Source organism: Malania oleifera, chromosome 1 (assembly GCF_029873635.1).
Source record: "Malania oleifera isolate guangnan ecotype guangnan chromosome 1, ASM2987363v1, whole genome shotgun sequence".
In the NCBI taxonomy this organism is placed as follows: domain Eukaryota; kingdom Viridiplantae; phylum Streptophyta; class Magnoliopsida; order Santalales; family Ximeniaceae; genus Malania; species Malania oleifera.
This window is the reverse complement of record NC_080417.1, coordinates 154,926,975-154,947,430: the sequence shown is the minus strand read 5'-3', so window position 1 is coordinate 154,947,430 and position 20,456 is coordinate 154,926,975. Positions and strand designations below refer to the sequence as shown.

At 34.1% G+C, this 20,456-nt stretch overlaps 1 protein-coding gene across 1 annotated transcript; it reads right to left on the bottom strand.

Annotated features, from left to right (window-relative positions):
- Positions 1 to 7,273: 7,273 nt before the first annotated feature.
- Positions 7,274 to 19,732, bottom strand: LOC131167978 (proline--tRNA ligase, cytoplasmic-like). Its single transcript, XM_058127096.1, has 13 exons — positions 19,469 to 19,732; positions 16,101 to 16,164; positions 15,906 to 15,991; positions 15,247 to 15,339; positions 14,874 to 14,990; positions 14,212 to 14,399; positions 12,956 to 13,022; positions 10,993 to 11,115; positions 10,704 to 10,856; positions 8,661 to 8,945; positions 8,257 to 8,475; positions 7,909 to 8,002; positions 7,274 to 7,521 (listed from the first exon to the last, which is right to left on the bottom strand). Exons 2-13 carry the CDS (start codon positions 16,144 to 16,146, stop codon positions 7,457 to 7,459), a joined length of 1,536 nt encoding a protein of 511 aa, XP_057983079.1. The 5' UTR covers positions 16,147 to 16,164; positions 19,469 to 19,732; the 3' UTR covers positions 7,274 to 7,456.
- Between the last annotated feature and the right edge of the window lie 724 nt (positions 19,733 to 20,456).

Below are 20,456 nucleotides of genomic sequence, written 5' to 3'. Positions count from 1 at the left end.
ATATTGTTTCGCTTCCAGTATCAACCAGGTATTTCGATTAATGACCACATAAATGCTTTCAATAAAATTTTGGCCGATTTGTTAAATTTGGATGAAAAGATGAAAGATGAGGATAAAGCCATATTGTTATTGAATTCTCTCCCTGATGAGTATGAACATTTGACCACCACATTATTGTATGGGAAATATAAAGTTACTTATGATGCTGTTTGTACTGCATTGATTAGTACTGAATGTAGAAAGAAAGATCAAATGGTCCATAAGGAAACAGCAGAACAATAAGGGAACGTTCTCAGAGTCGTATGCCTGGAAGGAAAAGTAAATCTCATGGGAGGAGTAAATCTCGTGGGAGACCTGCTAAAGATGAATGCGCCTTTTGTCATGAGAGAGGGCATTGGAAGAAAGATTGCCCTAAATTACAGCAGAAGAATAAGGGCAAAGCACATTCCAATGCCAATATAGCCAATGATGATGGAAGTGAGTCAGATTTTTCTCTTGTTGGAACATCTTCGTCACATTATTTTGGTGAGTGGATTTTGGATTCTGGTTGTTCCTATCACATGTGTCCCAACAGGGAATGGTTTTCTAATTTTAAAGAATTAAATGGTGGCGTTGTTTTTATGGGAAATGATAATACTTGTAAAACAACTGGAATAGGATCAATACAGTTGAAATGTCAAGATGGAACTATTAAGACCTTGACTGATGTTAGGTATGTTCCAAGCCTAAAGAAGAATCTGATTTCATTGGGTGCCTTAGAATCTAAAGAGTTCACTATCACTTTGAAAGATAAAACCTTAAAGATTAAATTAGGTGCGCTGGTGGTGATGAAAGGAATAAGGAAAAATAACTTGTATTATTTACAAGGTAGTACAGTTATTGGCTTAGCAGCTGTTGTTTTTGAGAAAGATGCAGGTTCAAATACAACCAAGTTATGACATATGCAATTAGCACATGTAGGAGAAAATTTTTTGCAACAATTGGCTAAGTGAGGTTTGTTAAAGGGTGCAAAGGTGTGCAAACTAGAATTTTGTGAGCATTGCATTCTGGGAAAACAAACTAGAATGAAATTTGGCACAGCAATCCACTAGATTGAAGGTATTTTAGACTACATTCATATAGATGTATGGGGGCCCACAAAAACGGCTTTGTTGGGTGGTATGCATTATTTTGTCACTTTTGCTGATGATTTTTATAGAAGAGTTTGGGTGTATTCTATGAAGCATAAAAATGAATTGTGTGATATTTTCCTTAAGTGGAAAAAATTAGTTGAAACTCAAACTAGCAAAAAGATTAAACGGCTCAGATCAGATAATGGTGGTGAATACATGAGTGACCCATTTATGAAGGTATGTCAGGATGAAGGTATTGCTCGACACTTCACAGTTCGAAATACACCACAGTAGAATGGAGTGGCAGAGCGTATGAATCGGACTTTGCTGGAGAAAGTTCGATGTATGTTTTCTAATGCTGGGTTAGACAAAAGGTTTTGGGCTGAGGCTGTTAGGTATGTGTGCCATCTCATCAATCGTCAACCATCATCTGCAATAGGAGGAAAAACACCTTATGAGGTATGCTCTGGAAAGCCTGCTAGTGATTATGATTCTTTACATATATTTGGTACTATGACCTATTATCATGTTAAAGAATCTAAGTTGGATCCAAGAGCCAAGAAAGCAATATTCTTGGGGATAAGTGCAGGAGTCAAAGGATATTGTCTTTGGTGTCTAGAGACGAAAAAAATGATTTTAAGTAAAGATGTAACTTTTGATGAACTTGCGATGATGAAGAAAACAATACGCAAGGAGTCACGAGTTGAAGAGAATACCAGTCGTATCAACAACAGGTGGAGGTTGAGACAATTTTAGGAAACCCAGTGAGAAAAGAGACTACACAAGGTAACTCTCCAATTACGGTGGGGAATAGTGTACAAGAAGAGGAGATTTCAATTCGAGAATCGTCACAGCAACAAGAATCAATTGTTTCTCAAAGGCCAAGATGAGAAATTCAAAAACCTTCTCAGTATACTGATATGGTGGCCTATGCACTTCCAGTTGTGGATCATAATGTTCCTTACACTTTCAAAGAAGCAATGAGGAACTCTGAATCAGATAAGTGGAAACAAGCAATGGATGAAGAAATGCAGTCTCTTCATCAGAATTAGACTTGGGAGCTAGCCCAGCTGCCCAAGGGTAAGAAAGCAATTGGTTGTAAATGGGTTTATATAAAGAAAGAAGGATTTCCAGACGCAAATAATGTTCGCTTCAAAGCTAGATTGGTAGTTAAGGGCTACGCACAGAAGGAAGACATTGATTATAATGAGGTATTTTCTCCAGTTGTTAAACATTCTTCCATTCGAATTTTGTTAGCTTTGGTAGCACAATTTGATCTTGAACTAGTTCAACTCGATGTAAAAACTGCATTTTTACATGGTGATTTGGAAGAGGAAATCTATATGACTCAGTTAGATGGATTTCAGGTTGCTGGAAAAGAAAATTGGGTATGTAAACTGGGTAAATCTTTGTATGGTTTAAAACAGTTTCCAAGACAGTGGTACAAACGATTTCATTAGTTTATGATGAGTCAGAAGTACATCAGAGATAAACATGATTATTGTGTTTATTTTCGCAAACTACAAAATGGATCTTGTATGTTGATGATATGTTGATAGCTTCAAAGAATAGGGAAGAAATCAACAAGTTGAAAAGTCAGTTAAATCAAGAGTTTGAGATGAAAGATCTTGGTGAAGCAAAGAAGATACTTGGCATGGAGATTAGCAGAGACAGAATGAGAGGAAGAGTTAGTTTGTCTCAAAAATAGTTTGAAGAAGGTAGTACAAAGTTTTGGCATGTCTGAGCAGTCAAAACCAGTAAGCACTCCTCTTGCTCCTTATTTCAAACTTAGTACTGCTTTATCTTCTAAATCAAATGAGGAACGTAAGTATATGTCATAGGTTCCTTATGCAAGTGTTGTTGGTAGTCTGATGTATGCAATGGTTTGTACTAGACTTGATATTTCACAAGCTGTTAGTATGGTGAGCAGGTATATGCATGATCTGGGTAAAGGACATTGGCAAGCTGTGAAATGGATTTTGAGATATATTATGAATACGATTGATATTGGTATAGTATTTGAGAAAAATAATACTATTGATCAACGTGTTGTTGGATATGTGGATTCGGATTTTGCAAGTGATTTGGATAAACGTTGATCAACTAGTAGATATATTTTTACATTTGCTAATGGTCCAGTGAGTTGGAGGTCTACCTTACAATCTACCATTGCTTTGTCTACAACAGAAGTAGAGTACATGGTAGTTTTAGAGGCTGTTAAGGAAACTATTTGGTTGCAGGGTTTACTTGAAAATTTGGGAGTTGTTCAGAAGCACATGGTTGTATCTTGTGATAGCCAGAGTGCTATTCACTTGGCAAAGAACCAAGTCTACCATGCACGAACGAAGCACATCGACGTTCGATTTCATTTTATGCAGGACATTATTGATGGAGGCAAGATACTTCTTCAGAAGATTGCTACAACTGAAAATCTCGCAGATATGTTGACCAAGATTGTGACAACAATCAAGTTCAAACATTGTTTGGACTTGATCAATATCCTACAAATCTGAGTATTTTTGGAAGGCTCCGATGATATGGAATTCTAGAAAATGTTGGTGACTGAAAATTTTGTTGAATTTATCGTCAAGGTGGAGATTTGTTATTTTTTTGTCCCACATTGGTAGAATACTTCCACCTTAGTATAAAAGGTTGTTTTGAATTTTTTATATTATTTGTCCCACATTGGAGAGAAGTGTTTTTTAGACTTGAGGTTAAAGCTATATAAAGAGTTCAACTCTTCATTTGTAAAACACACCTCAAAGTTGTACTTTGTCAAAAAGTAGTGGATTGATCATCAGCGCCCAATGACGTAGGTAATTCTATACCGAACCTCGTAAATTTCTTGTCTTGTTCTTTTTATTGTTTTATTATTAGTTTCTACATTACTTTAATTTTCTTATATATTCAATAGCAATAGTTAAGGTATTGGTGTTTGGCACAAGTGGGATGTCCGGCACAACACTTATTTCACTTCAGACATTTGATTGCAACACTAGACTGCAAATTGTAAAAATAAATGTCTACACCTCTAAGTTTGGTAGTTAATTGCAAAACGGTTGTCATACCACGCCACTTCAATTTCATAAGTTAAACAGCTCTTACACCAAATTACCCATGACCGTGTATTAAGGCTTGTGTTATAAATTATTTCGAAATAGTATTTAATTTGAATCTATGTAAATTTAGATTACATTCAACATAATTTTGTATTTCATTATATTCTAGTTCTACAAATCCAACTTTAAGACTTGAGTTTCCAAACATAAATCTAAGCTTTCCTTCATAAACATGCAGCTGTTACTTACATGTATCATTGTATTGTGTGTAGATACATACAAGATATAAGAATAATGTTACGAGCTCATTTGAAGGGTATTTACTCGGTTTTATGTTTTGAAATTAGAAATGCAAGTTAGTGGCTCACGAGCTATTCACGTTTGAATTGAGCTCCACCTACTAAAATTATTAAGTCAGTTAAATTCAAATTTTGTAATACTCTACTTGCAAACTTGATTTAAGTATTTATAAGTATTAACTTTTACATTTTATTAATATTGGATGTCTTGTATGTTTTATCCATACATTTCATAATATTTTATAATCAAGATACACATAATTGGAGATTGCAGCTCGATTTCAACAATTATAAAATTTATCAAGTTTAAGTTAAATTTTAAACTTAAATTTTTCAACCAAGTTTAGTTCAACTTTCAATACTCCCATATTCACAATGCCAATCACAACAAAAAGTGATGGATCAAGGATCATATAATAGTAAGGAAAGGTGGGTTACAACCATTCTTAGCTACCTTCAAAAAGCAAAATGGCTAAGAGCAAGATAGCTATTGCATCCGGATAGGACCTCTTCCTACACATAATATAAGTTGAGCCCTAACAAAACTAAGGGTTTGCAACTATAGTAATCTTGTGCTAAGAAGTATGGGATTGTACAAGACAGTGGAAGCATTCCTCAACCCAACCACTTCTAAAACATGCAAGGTTGTATTTGAGAGAGAATTTTTTAAGATTTAAATTTGAATTTATGTAAATTTAAACGAGAACACACTAAACCTCCCTTTGCTTGTTAATTTGCTTAACAAAATTAGGTGAAAATTCTGCATAAAAATACAAATATGCATAACGAATTATAATCATACACAAACATAAAAATGTTAATTGATATTAATATTTAAGTTTTTTCAAATCAATTTTTGAAAATACCAAAAATTGAAATTGACAATCCAAAATTTTCAATAGTTTTTGCACATTCCCAGCTGATCCCTCTGCTTCCATCAACACCCCCTAGGCTTTTTCTTTTTCGTAATTTCAAAATAAAAATAAATCTATTTTTTGTAGTTTAAGAAATTCAAAATAAAAATAGAGTCAAATTTTGATAATATGAATCCAAAACATGTCAAATTCGGATTTTTCAGAATCCAAATCCCATTTTTATTCTTTTTTTTTAAAATGAAAAATATATTTTTTAATCTTCCATTTTATAAAGGACTCCTCAAATCAAGCACAAGATCATACAACTTGATTATTAGGCTGAAATTTTGGTTGTAAAAGTTAGAAACTTTTTGTAACAACTAGGTAAATCAAGAGTATTAACCATGGAGGCCGCTGTTTTCTAGTTTTCAATTTTTGTTTCTGATTTTTGATTTTCATTTCTGATGTTTGTTTCTCTAATTTTTGACGGTGGTACTAAACGACCCCATAAATAATAATATCTTATTATTTTTTGTATTATTGTATTTTGATATCTCATGTTCGCATAAAGGAATTACAAATTTTTTTAAATTAAAAAAAAAAAATTGGAGTAGGCCTAATTAGAATGAAGTGCTAGTCATGAATAGTAAGTTCAGGTTAAATTTAAACTGATGTGGCCTATAAATTGAATTTTTAAGTAACATAGAGAATGTGCCATGTTTGTTTTTTATTATACAAGAATTAAAATTATTTTTAAAATTTTACAATAATATTTTTTTTATATTTCTCTTATTCTATTTATCCCCATATAAGAAAATTTTCATTCGTATAATAACATACAAATATTACAAATGGGTCCTAAGAAGTCAATTGTTTTATCATTTACTCGTTCATGACTAAACCTGACAAAACTGATAAAAATCCATTAATCCAAATCAAATTCAAGCCGCTTAAATCAATTCCTAATCGATTAGCATATGAAATGAATCAAATATGATTTCAAAAATATTTATTCCCCTTTAAACGAGTCCAATTGGCCAAAATTAATTCCAAACTCCTAACTCTTACAATATTGCAAGTTCTCTTGAATTTGTCTTATATCCACAATCAAACTCATGTCCAAATATTTAATTCTAGTGATCAAAACAAAAGCTCCAAATTCATTATTTGGAAAATAAAAAATATATATAATTTTTTAATTGGTTAAATGTTTAATAATTTATCAAATCATAATTTTAAAAATAACTTTAGTTATTATGTCACAAAATAAATTGTTCAAATAATAAAAAAATTATATTAAGAGAATGATAAATTATTTGATCTAAATCGCTATAAAACCAAAACCTAATTGATATAAATATGATTTGTAATTTCTTTACCTGATAATTCGTTGAATCTGCTACAAATTAGTCGACCTAATCCACTTTACCAAATCTATTCACAACATGTGCGACATCAAACAAGAATTCTAAAAGCCCTTTTTAATTTAAATTCTTTTATTTTAAAAGTCATATGTAAAAAGGAATTAACTAATACAAATTATGGGACTTCGGAGCATAGAATTTAAACCTTTAATTTGAATTTGAATGGATTTAGATAATTTTTCATACAATTTTATGACATATCCAAATCTAATACAATCTCAAATCCAATAACTCTCTAAACATAGGATTAAAAGACATTTAAGGGACTAAATACATGACAAAACCCTTAGATGGCATCATTTTATAGAAATAAAAAATTCAAACTTCACTTCCAAACATGGCAGCAGTAGGTGACAAGAAGAAAAAAAATTTCCAACTTGGTCAGGTTTTTTGAAAAAAAAATAAAATTGAAAGAAGGGTAATAATAATGAAACATAAAATTGTAGTAATAATTTGATAAAATTGAAAATGGGCGAGTATGGGAGTAATATTTGAATTATGCTACCTAATTGGGACAAAAATCCATTACTTGGAAATATTTTTTATGATATATAAACTTTTTGTTTTCCAATTAAAAACTATTCTCCATTGGGTTCAAGGAAGCAAAAGGGAAATCCTTTCCCTTGTCAATCTCCAGATACTAAATGCAATGAGAAATTAGCTAAGCATTGCAGGGAGAAGAGGACATGAGAAACTCTTCCCAAACAATTAATAACTCCTGCCCCAGTAGGTCCATTTCTTTGCAGGCTTCCCTGAGGCAAAGCAAACAGTTCCTGCAAGAACATTATCAAGTCAGACCAGGAAAAAGGAAAACATAAATTCTCACTGCAATTTTACAAGAACTTAGAATCAAGATGCAGACCATCCAAAAACTCATTTTTCTAATTTAAAACGTGCAGGGTAGATGAGACGTTAGCATCTGAGTTTTCTTAAGACAATATTTCATCAACATTATGCACAGGAAAGACCAAGACCTAAACAGAATTTTTCAATGATGAACGGTTTCAAAAGCATGGAGAGGTAAAGACTTGTGAAATATAAAAGCTAAAAATTGAAATTTGGGTTTCATCAGAAACTTGGTTTGAGGAATAGAGAAATAATAGAAGAATGGAAAGGTGATGATCAGACTGGTAACCTTGGCCCAAAAAAGACATCAGTACCTTCAGGGAGTTCTGGCTGGTCAAATGGAGAACATAGGGTCTTTGCTGCACCCATCTCACCCTTTGTCCGTGCTTTCACATCCTTCTCCACCTCCTGCAGTGCACACACGCAGGCATACGCACAATCAACACAAAACTCAAGGAATATTGGCTGAAAGACACAATATCTTCGAAAACACAGGATGAGTGGAATGGAAGGATGTTGTGGCAAACGCCCTTACAATGATACAGCTAAGTGAAAACATCAGGAACTGAGACCACGAATAAAATAAGGCAGCTCATACATTCATACAGCAGCATAAATCCCTAAACACCAAATTAGGTAAGTGGATAAAATATATCATGTACCTCCTCATCACACCAAGGAGCTAAGATCAATTTCTTTTGACCAAGTGCCTCCATAAAGTCGTCCCAGGATTTTACAATCCTAATGCAAGAATCCCGTTTTTGTTTAGCAGCATCAAACAGGCTCTGTTGAATGTTATCCAACGTGCTCTTTACTTGTTCAGCCAAACTGGCCATAGGTATATCAGTCTTAGCTGAATTGTCACGACGAACAGCACGTACCTGCGTATAAAATCAAAATACTCCAGTCTATCAGTTAGCGGCCTTAGGGCAATGAAATAGAAGGCACAATGTTAGAAAAAAAAAAATCAGAAAACAAAATAAAATCCAGAGATACGGAGAGGTCAGAGTGTAAAGAACAAATGACAACCAAAAAGAAAACGGAAAGAGCAAGGGCATGCTTTTACCTGACAATTAGCCAGGTCCCTAGGTCCAATTTCAATCCTCAAAGGAACACCTCTCATTTCCCAATGTGAGTACTTCCAACCAGGAGAATAATTATCCCTCAAGTCTGCCTCAACACGAAATCCGGCCTCAGTCAAGGACTTTACAGTGTCAGTACAGGCATCAAAGATTGCTTGGGTATCAGCATCTTTATAAGGCACTGGAACCACAATAACTTGGATAGATGCCACTTTCGGTGGCAGCACCAGGCCTTTGTCATCTCCATGAACCATCACCATCACCCCAATCTATACACAATGTACAAATAACAATCCAATAAGCCATCTGCTTTTTGAAATCAATGCGGAAAACCAATTCCAAACTTGATGTGAAAAACTTGAATGAAAAAAACTAAATATGAGTATAAACCTAAAAAACATCTTCATCATTTTAACTCATTGCATTTCCTCAAAGAATATCATTCATGGGCTTTTCATTTCAAAGTCGGGGATTTTTCTGAACATCAACAAACTCAAAACAAAGACCCAAGAGAAGAAAAACGGGGAAAGAATGAACCAGAACTGGCCTGGTTTCTAGAGAAAAATTATGCAATGGGATACAGAGGCCAAACCTCTTCTGCAAATGAGTGAGACATCTTAGTCATGCATTCCATGTAAACATGAAGTAAATATTTTTCAGAACTTCTGATGCGAAAAATGTAAACATATAACAAGGGTTCAATGGTTTTGAAAAAGGTTTAAAATTTAAATTCATATTTAAAGAATAAAAAAAAAAATAAGCGTAGAAATAAAATAGAGCACTTTAATTTGGCCAAGGAAAATATAGAGGTTAAAGAACTGCAGGAAAATAAAAAGAGAACCAAGCACACACCAAGTACAAAATATGCAGGAGCATTGAATTTCAATGTGAATATATACCATGAATGATATTTTCTATTAAATTGCAAGTTGGGAAGGCAACCTAGAACTACCTCTAATCAATAACATCCTCTATTTCAATTTGCAAGATGGAAGGCTACCTCTAACTAACTCTAATTAAATATGCTGCATTTTAATTCTAGAACTCTTAAGATAATTCAAAAGAACATCTCAAACACGATTCTTGAATAATGAAAACAGGAGCAAAGATTGAACAGAACTTTCTGAGAAGGCCAATGGGGTTGTACATTTTTCTTTGGGTCAAAGGTGAAAGCAAGGGAGTAAGAGAGACAAATATTAAATCACAGAAAAGAAACATAAGCACCAAAAACAGCAATGGCCAGTTTGGATCAAGAATTTTGCTTGGGAAAAGGAAAGGAAAATAAGAAGAAAATTTATTTTCCACTATATTATCTCTATATCAAATACCATTTAAAATAAAAAATTGTTCTAATATGATAAAAAATTAAGAAAAACCAAATGTTAAGGATGTGTAAAATTAAAATTTTGTTCATTGATTTGGTATAGCTTTTATTTTCTTTCTTATTTTCCTTAAAACCAAATATGAAAAAGTGGAATCCTTCTCTTATTTTCCTTTCCTTTTCCCAATATTTTCCAAGTTCCAAACAGCGCCATAAGAGAAATGTATGGGTAAAATTTTTGTTCTTGCATTCCATCTAACATTAGCCCAAGATAAAGTGCAATAAAAAGTAAAGCAGCAACATAAACATTCCAAAAAGAGAGAATCACTCTAGGATTTTGTTATCAAATTCTGTAATAATATATTAATGCCTTGAAACACACCATTGGACCAACTAAAAAACCCTGGAAAAGGACTTGGTCAAAGGATCTGTTATCAAGATTATGTACTAAATATGTTTATTCTTTAAAGCCCATCATGGACAGCTAGAATATATGATATTGCATGTTATTACATTATTGTAACAAAACAACATTGTTGAGTTCCAAGTTTCAACAACACAAGGCTAAGATTCTAAATATATTTTTCAAAGTACAGATGTCAACCAGGGGAAAATAAAATAAACAAAATAAATCAAACCATATCATGTGATACCATGACCAGATGAGAATTCATCTCAAACAAATGAAATAATATCATAGGTTCACCGTTCTAGTACTGTATGCCCAAGAATTCTGCCAGACCATAGCCTTTTCTCCCTTCTCATTTTCAAAATTTATCTCAAACATCTTTGCAAAGTTCTGACCCAAACAATGCGAGGTTGCACCTTGTATTCCACGACCAGTGTTTGGAATGAAAGCCTGCAAATAGTATAAGCACAAATATGATTGAAGTTTTACATTTCACATAGCATGTTTCAATCAACAAAGAAAATGTGTGCACTTCTTGAACAATGCACTAGACGTGGATAGTAGATGTGCACAAATAAGTAATAACCTCAACACTTGTTGTATAAAGTCCACCAGCAAACTTCTCTAGCTCACTCTTCTTGCCTTTTACAACAGGAATTGCCAGAAATTCTTCATATATACGCCTATATAATTCCAATATTTGAAGGACCTGAAATAGATCAATGGTTACATAAAGACAATTTTACAAACAGAAGCTGCCAATTTTCACTATGAAAAAACTAACAGTAAGACAAGTAAAAAAGTAGTAAGGTTAAAATGCACTAAACTAAAATCATGCTTGTATAAAGAAATCAATTTGCACCTAAAAAAATGTTATATAATATATCCAATGCTAGTTTGGATGCTCAAAACAAAATCCACCATTATTTACTTAAAAATCATGTAGAAACACATGTTACATGGTCTTCACCAAATTCAGAACTGATATTAGCTATGCAAACCAGTAGTAACCCCACCTCCACAGGCCACAATAGCAGATATAATTCCATCATTTCTTAATTCTGAATGGTATTAATTTGAACCATTCTTAAGCTGATCCCACTTCTAAATCATCTTAGAGTCCCTATTTCAGAAACAACCACTGACAACTGATGGTACCAGCTATGCCGAATGGTACTAGGAATCACCTCCATAGGCCATAATAGCATGTATAATGCAGTCATTTCTTAATCCAGAACAGTATCGACTTGACAACATTTATAGTTAATCAAGTTAGTAACCTTGTTATTTTAGAGTTTCAATTTGAGAAGTTGGATGATTAGTTTTCTAAACACAGCATTAAGAAGCTTACTAATCTGTTTATTCTTCATGTGAAGGAGTTTAATTAACAGTCTTAGAGCCTAGGACTCTAGGTAGATGTCTTTTGTTCCATATCCTAGGGGCCGTTTGGCTTGCGGCATAAAAAATATTCCCATGGAATGACATTCATGTGAATCTTATTCCTAGGGATGGGATGCCTACCTCATGAGAATATTTTTGCTTGGTTTGCGCTGTAAGATTCCCAAGAATGTATACAAGATTCCCATGTCAATTTTTGATTCAACATGGAAATCCAAGCAAGCATTTCAAGAAGATGATCATTACACCCTTGAGAAGTGTATACCCAAAATATGAAGAACAATTATATTTCCAACAACAACAAAAAAAATTAACATTAAGAATGTATACTTAATAAAATCCATGTCATAAAATAAAAAATTTATATTATTAAAAAAATCAACTCTTGAATAATCCAATTAACAAAAATAATTGAGCTAATATGGTGTCAACATTAATAATTAAATTATACTATTACAACAGATTAATAATATTAATTTTTATCTTCTCAATAATTTAATATCTTAAATATAATAATATAGTATAATTACACTAGATTATAGGGGCATTGTTGTCCAACTCGCCAATATAACAAGGCAATTTGGTTAAAAAAGTAGGATTACCATGGAATGGAATTCCCATGAAACTTACCCATGGGGAAGGGTGGAAATGGATGCTCATGATTTGTGGGAATCTTTCATTCCCCAGACCCTGCATGCACAGGAGCTTTGTGCACCAGGCTGCTCTTTTTTTTTTTTTTTCCCAAGAATGGAAAGTTGCTTGTCACATAAGATCCCATGCCCAAACAAAACATGGGAATGAGATGCCATGGGCATCACATTCCAAGAATGTTGAAAGATGCTGCGAATCAAATGCCCTCTTAGTCTTAATTTGTGATTTAGAAATACTATTTGCCATCATACTGAAGAACACAAGAAGAACTATTCTCAAGGTTAAAATACCATGGTTTGAACTGATCATAGAAATCAGTTACCAAAGCTACTTTTGGAGTGGCCACAGTTATACGGTTATACAAAACTCAAAACAGCAGCTTGGTTGAACCACTTGTACAAAATATCACAAAAGTAGTCAGCTAATGTACCCTATAGAAACCAAAATTTTGATGGAAGTTAAAGACACAAGAATCAAAAGAAAAACCCTGAATTATATACCTCTTCATCTGCCTCCGCCTTGGTTGCAAAAGCAGTATGCCCTTCCTGCCAAAGAAATTCACGACTCCTAAAAACAAAAAGTACGTTAGCATTTGCCATGAGGAACAATCTGCATGCAAGACAGCTGATCCAGTGTGACCTAGAATGTGAAACTTCCAGTTCATGGAACAGGAACAGGATTATGGTATGGCACATGCTCTAAAACATTGAACTTTAGGAATATAGTTATATAGATATGTTAAGAGTACCATTTACCTAAAAGCTTAAGCTGTTTTTGTGGGTGAACAATGTACATCAAGCTTTAAGACTCCCTCTCACATGCAGCCCAATAGCATGCGGAAAGATAAGATAACACACAATAAATAACACCCATTACAAGGAATAAAATAATTTTTAAAACACCACACGATAAATGCAGACAACGAGACTAACCCAGGACCTCTTGGTAACCAATTCTGGTACCATGTTAGACCACTTTACCTAAAAAGTTAAGCTGTTAGGCTGTGGGCCAACAATGTGTATCAAGCTTTAACAAGATATATTGGTGAGAAACAGGTGATGGCCCTGGTATGTTTTGAAGAGGATGTTAAAATGTTTCAAATAGATAATCTAGAGGAGATTGTATTTTTTCAAATAGATAAATAATGACTGGAGATGGAATTAAAGTGCAATAATAACTCCACTCCTACTAATAAAACGATATGCTATGTGAAAAATATTGAATTAAAACTCAGGATCGTTAAATTTAGTGTTCTGGAACAAAAACATACCATCTTTGGAACATTTGTACCAATACATGGTTCTTTAAGGTGTTAACGTTTTTGGGTAATTATGGACTAACAAATTTCCTTTTTCTTAAGGGCCAATGGGTGGGAGCAACTCAATGGGAAGATACTTTAATGAAAAAAACAAGAGAACGTAGTGGCTGAAATGTGTCTTGCATAAATGGCGAATCATATTTAAGATGCTGCACTCATGTCTAAGGCACAAACACTAGCCTTCACATTACCAACTCAAACTTAAAATTATAAAAGCATTAAGATGCTGCACTCGTGTCTAAGGCACAAACACTAGCCTTCACATTACCAACACAAACTTAAATTTATAAAAGCATGCAATGTCTAATATTTGATTCACTCACTAAATGGTAAGATTAAAACCTCTTCTGACTAAAACAGGAAGCAGTACATCCTACCAAAACGATGCCAATAAATGAACTGAAGAAATCATATATCAATAAATCCAGGAGAAACTACCTAATGAATGGGGTCGGATTGCTGAACTCCCAACGAACAACATTGCACCACTGGTTTAGTTTCAAAGGCAAGTCCCTGTGTCCCCTTATCCACTTAGAATAACAGGGATACATGACAGTTTCACTGGTGGGGCGAATTGCAATTGGCACTTCCAAATCTGTTTCTCCAGATTTTGTGACCCAAGCAACCTGAAAATAAATGTGATTGCAGCAGTAAAAACCATACATGATCAACAAAAGCAGTACAGCAATACTAAATAGCAGGAAAATTAATAATTGTCAAACAAGCACTACCAATCCAGAAACAATAACCACATTAACCACAGCACAAAAAAAGAAACAGCTTAATAAAACAATCATTAACATACAGCCAACAGAGTGCCATTTGATAATCTCTATAATATGGAAACCCTATGCATTCCCCCCAGGGTGGGCCCAGGCACAGGATGCAAGAAAAGTTAACATCTTAAAAATGTTTATTTGATCATGTTGAGCCCATAATAGAAGGCAATTGTTCCTTTTACCATAGCATTTTCAGTGATTAGATATGATTTACGGAGTTTAATGATAACAAATTTTTTAAAAACATTCAATACACTTAAAGAAGAGTAAATCCTTCCCAAGACAATGGAGAAATTTTGCATCCAAAATCTCAATTCTCACCTCTGGAGCAAAACCCTCAATGTGATCCTTCTCCTTCTCCAAAACACCAGGAGACACAAACAGGGGGAAGTAACAGTTCTTAATTTTCATCTTCTTTATCTCTGCATCAAAGAAGGCCTGCAAATTGACGCCAATGAATAATCAACCATTACATGTGCAACCAAAATTCATACAAGTAAATGAGACAAAAAGATGACAAACACCTAGGCACCTAAAATTTCACAAACCAACAGAAACAATTATGGGTGGCAACAAATCACAGTTATCGACACCAATGTTCATGAGAGTAATTTCAACAATGATTAAGAAAATGCCATCCATATTTAGCTAAGCAGTCAATAGAACTGTCAATAAATGAAGATTTCACACTTACCTCCATTATCTCCCATATTGCCATAGTCCATGGCCTCAGAATATAACATCCTGAAATATCATAGTACTCAATCATTTCACCGTTGACAACAACCTACACAACCAGAAGAAAGATGGTAATATAAAGAGCCTGAGCATTCAGATATCAATTTTGCAAGAAGCATTCGGGCATCTTTAAACATAATATATAGAACACAGTCAAGGGGCGAGCAAAAATTAGCATCCAACATGCACTGATGCACCAAAGAATTTCTATTGCAGGGTCATAGAAACCCAATATCTGATTCAACATGCACCCAAAGTGCACCCTTCTAGGCATCTAGACATCCTTACACAGAGAGCATCATGGCAAGTGACTAGAAATCAGATAATAAGGAATTAAGCTGCACAATGCACCGTAGAAATAAGTGCCCAACAAGTACAGGGTGCTCTACCCGGGGTGGTATTCCCTCCAAGTCCTGTATTTGGTTTATGTCTCTTATTTTCCTCTTTCCATTTCTCTTATTTCAATGACCCCCAAGTCATCCTCAGACCATCTAGCAATTAGCAAAAAATGAAAACAAGCACATTGCTTTACCATCTAGCACCGTGAGGTGAAGTCCATAGACTTTGCTAAGAAGGAGGGAGGAGGAAAGCAATTATGGAATCAAGTATGCATACCTCCGAGTACCATTCTCCGAAGTTATCATCTTTCTTATTGGAGAGACCTAAACCAGTTTCTTTCTTTACTTCCTTCTTTTTTCCACCTGAAATGTAAAAATACACATTTTAGAAACATATGCTTATACATGTAGTTACAGACACCAATATGCATAAAATAAGCCATTACACCACTACGCATCACAAAATACTCACCACTGTTTGCATTGGCTTTTGACTTTTTTGCCTCAGCACCAGCCATAGCCTCAACTCAGCTTATCTGATAACATCAAGACCCTTGTATAAATATAACTGTTAAGGGTAATGATTCTATTTTCATTTCCAATTTTGCTCATACCCTTGTATAAAAATAGCAATTAAGGGTCATGGTTCTGCCTTGATTTCCAATTTTTCCATTATAAGGTTTCCATAATTTCACTCAGGTCTCACTCACAGGGACACCTCAATTGTTTAATAATGGGACTTTCATCTTTAAGGTCTCAAGCTCAACCTTTGGGATAAGGTGGGGAGGGGTCCCAATAGGTGCATGGGCTACCAGTCTACCACTGAGCAGCCTAGGTCCAAAAAGCCTCCAGGCCTTACAAATACAATGGGCCCAAAAAATTCATTTGGCTCTCTAACAAAACATACAAATTAAAAAGTCAGCCAAACACCATACATTATTCAAATTTCCATTTAAGCTTCTGTAAGATAAACACATGATTTTACTTTCTATTTTGATTTTCTATTAAAATTTTCAGTATTCTGTTAATGTTCCCATTTTCATATATTATATATATATGTAAGTATGTGTCATTGTACATGCCATGGGAACTCTTTCCTAGATTCTCTCATACACTCAGGTTACATTTGGTTCAAGGAATAGCTATTCCTCAGAACAAGAAGACATGCAATGAGAAACTAAGGAATAGAGGGAATAGGTATTTGTTGTATATGTCAATTCCTTGTTATGAATTCATAATAAGTTTCACTTCGTTATTTGCTCTATGGTAACAACATCATTTTTGCATAACTAATTCTAAACTTATTACAACATATCTATTTCTAGGAATAGGCATACCGCCAACCAAGTGTAACCCTCAGGGTTTATAGCCTACACATACAAATTCCAATCCAAGTTAATTGAATGCAGCTTTTACACCCATGTGGTGCATCTGCATGCTTCATATGTATCCAAGTGCAAGTTGTTTCTCTGTAAGCAACTATATATGTGCATGTGTGTCTGTACATGCATGTAGGCAAGCACATGTTCATAAACATGCACAAATACGTTTAATGTGTACAGGTGCGTGTGTACGTGGATTGGACTGGAATGAGTCAATTTACACAAATACTTGTAATGTGTACATGTGTGTGTACACATGTATGCACACGCATCATATTTTTAAAACTAAAACCAAACCGGTTCTAGTTAGGTTGGACTGGATTGGGTCAGTTTACCAGTTAGGTTATAATATGAAACTAAGTGAATCGGGATCAATACAATCAAAACCAGGCAACTCAGCATGATTCAACCAGCCAGTGGACCCAATGGGTTCACCTGGTTCCTTTTTAAAAAAGTACATGCACTGTGGCTGAAAAAAAAAATAATCAAACCTGGGGGAAGAAGAGAAAGGTGTTACTACTACCATTTTAATATTTGTATTTTGTATGATTTCTTATCATAATATTAATAAGTTTCAATAATATTTTTAAAATAATAGGGAAAGTAGTAAAAAGATTATCCTAGGGGTGTTGCTATTAGTAGTTTTGGGCTCTAATTGACTAATAGGTAATTATAACCAACATCTTTGTTTTTATATATATCCATGCTAATATCGCTGTTTTGACCCACTGGTTTGACCAATCTTGTGGCTTCACAGTTAGGTCGCCAGTCTAAGTTCTGAAACCATCACATGCATGTAACATATGTGTTTGTTCAGGTGCATCGATGTGAGCAGACATGTATAAGTGCATGCAAGATTCAGCGCACATATGCATGTACGCAAATATGCATATGTGAGTATAATACATAAAATTACTAAAATTGTTACTACTATTACTATTATTTTGAGTGGACCATAAAACAAATATTGATTCCCTGAGAAGTATTGAATCCCCTCTAGCATTAGAACCCAGGTACTGCAACTCAACCAACCCATTGGAACAGTGGAGAGGTGAAGTCCGGGCAAAAGCAGCTGCGAAAGAATGCCACTGGCTGAGGATATGGAAGAAAACAAAAACTTCAACAAGGCAAACAGCTGCAAGCTAGAGAGGAGAGGGGAAAAAGGACAGGAGAGCTATTAGGCAAGCTCAAATGAGGAACACACTGTCAGTCTTAATCCCATTGACTAGCGATGGTAAAATTGGGGCTTTAAATGAGTAGAAAAGGAATCTGATCTTGTTGTGAAATTGATGGTGGAAATCTAGCTACCCACAATGTAGACAAAGCAGTACTTGGTTTTTCATCGGGCTGAGGTGTTGGTGTGTCAGGATTTGAGTGGGTAATAGTGACAGAGAACCCAAGGAACAGCAATAGTGGAAAATTAGCCATTGGAATCAAATTTTTCCGCATGAAAGAGAAGAATTCTCGAATCTCAATAATTGTGAAAATATCAAACCTTAAAAATAAAATAAACAACAGCCAAACACAAAATCAATTCTGGAAAACAACAACAACCACGTTAGTGCATCAGAAATCAACTAAGTGACTCCTTGTTTGAACATTATCTGGTCAATGTGGCATAGACCATCTCAGAACCCTTCCTTAATCTTCTAAAAGTGTTACACCTAACTTCCAAACACATGTTTATTCCATACCTTTATCTTTTAGAGTTATGCAACACATCTTTCTTAACATTCTCATAACTATAACCTTACTTTTTACATACTGTGTTTGTTAGTTGTACAATGTTCTCACCAGTACAGGATTACAGGACAAAATCAATTCTGAAAGAATTCTGGAAATATGACACAAAATAAGGTCATTGAATTGGACATTCAGTGAACAATAAACAATAGAAGTTTTTAGCTAACTAAGTCAGCAGACAGAAACTCCAAACCAGTGAACAAACCAGCTCGTCAAGTTCTAATACGCCTCAAATTTCAATATGGTCCTTAGATTTTAGAAAGAGAACAAACAGTTCCTTTTTTTTTTTTTTCAAGGTCATTGATAAACATTTGAGCCAAACAGAACTCAAAAAGACAAAAATCCCACAGAGAAAAAGGAACAATAACAAGTTCTGAATCAACAATAAACAAAACGCCCCCCCAAAAAAAAAAAAGCCAAAATTTCGCAGACCTAAATAAAAAATTCCAAACATAAATCGGTGGAAACCCAATTCCAGATTGGGAAAACAAAAGAAGCACAATAAGCAAATTTCTGAATCTGTACAACGAGAATTATACTCTTAAGAACCGTCAAGAGATACCTGGTTCCAAACAGAAAACCTAACAGAAGGTGAAAAAAAATATGATTGAAACTAAACAGTTTATCAAAGACGGGTTCTTTTTTCTCCTCAAATCTGGGGTTTCGTGCGAATGAGAAGTAAAAAATTACGCAGAAAGAAAGCGAAAACGCGTACCTGGAGGAGCGACGTAGAATTGTGAAAACAAGGAATTGGCCTCTGAAGAATCAAACGAGCTTTCCTTTTTGGGTCGAAATCAAAATGACCATTCAGAGACGCTTTAAGAATAAAAAATGGTTATTTGCACGAAAAAATATGAAAATAAAAGCTCTCCTTGAGCTCCGGAGTGTGAACTAGGCTTGTCTCTGAGACAGAGGAAAAAAGAGCTAGGACCCGGCGACATGCCGAGGGGCGAGGGTTGACCTTTTTGCAAACGACGTCGCTTTACCAGCAGACCTTCGCTGAATCTTTGACCAAGTTAGGTCCAAAAGATTCTACACTTAAATACGATAAGAAAATTCAATTTATGAAAGTATAAATAAGAAATAATTTGCTTGAGTTTATTGAATAAATTTTTTTTTTTTTCTGATAGTACAAAATTAGTGTTTATGAGTCACCTATCTATTGATAAAAAATTAGTTCAATCAAACCATAAATGACTCTCGAGTCGTTAGTTGATTAAAACTGTAAATCATTACAAAAATTCAGATTTTCTCTTCTATTTTTTCATCTTTTTGTCACATGCTCTCTTTCATTTTTTTAATAAAATTCTTTTCTGTCAATCCTACATTTCTTTAGTTAACTTTAGTGTAAAAAGGGTCTTTAAATAAGTCCAATAAAGAGTCCAAAGAAAATGGACTAAAGGTTTGAATGAGTTTCTCCACATACAAAAGATAACCACACCCAACATAAATGAGAAAAATCTAAATTGAAAAATTTCTCCCATAAAATTTACTCCAATTTTAATTTAATACAAAACAACACATTAACTTCATTAAATTAAATTTAATAAAATTGGATTTATCACTTTATTTTCTCAAATTATTTTATTTTATTCCATTCCTACTCCACTCAATTTTATTACCCGTTTAGATATTCAAAGGCATAGGTAAATTAAAAGAAATGAGTATTTTTCTAACCACTCATAAATTAAAAAGAAATGGTA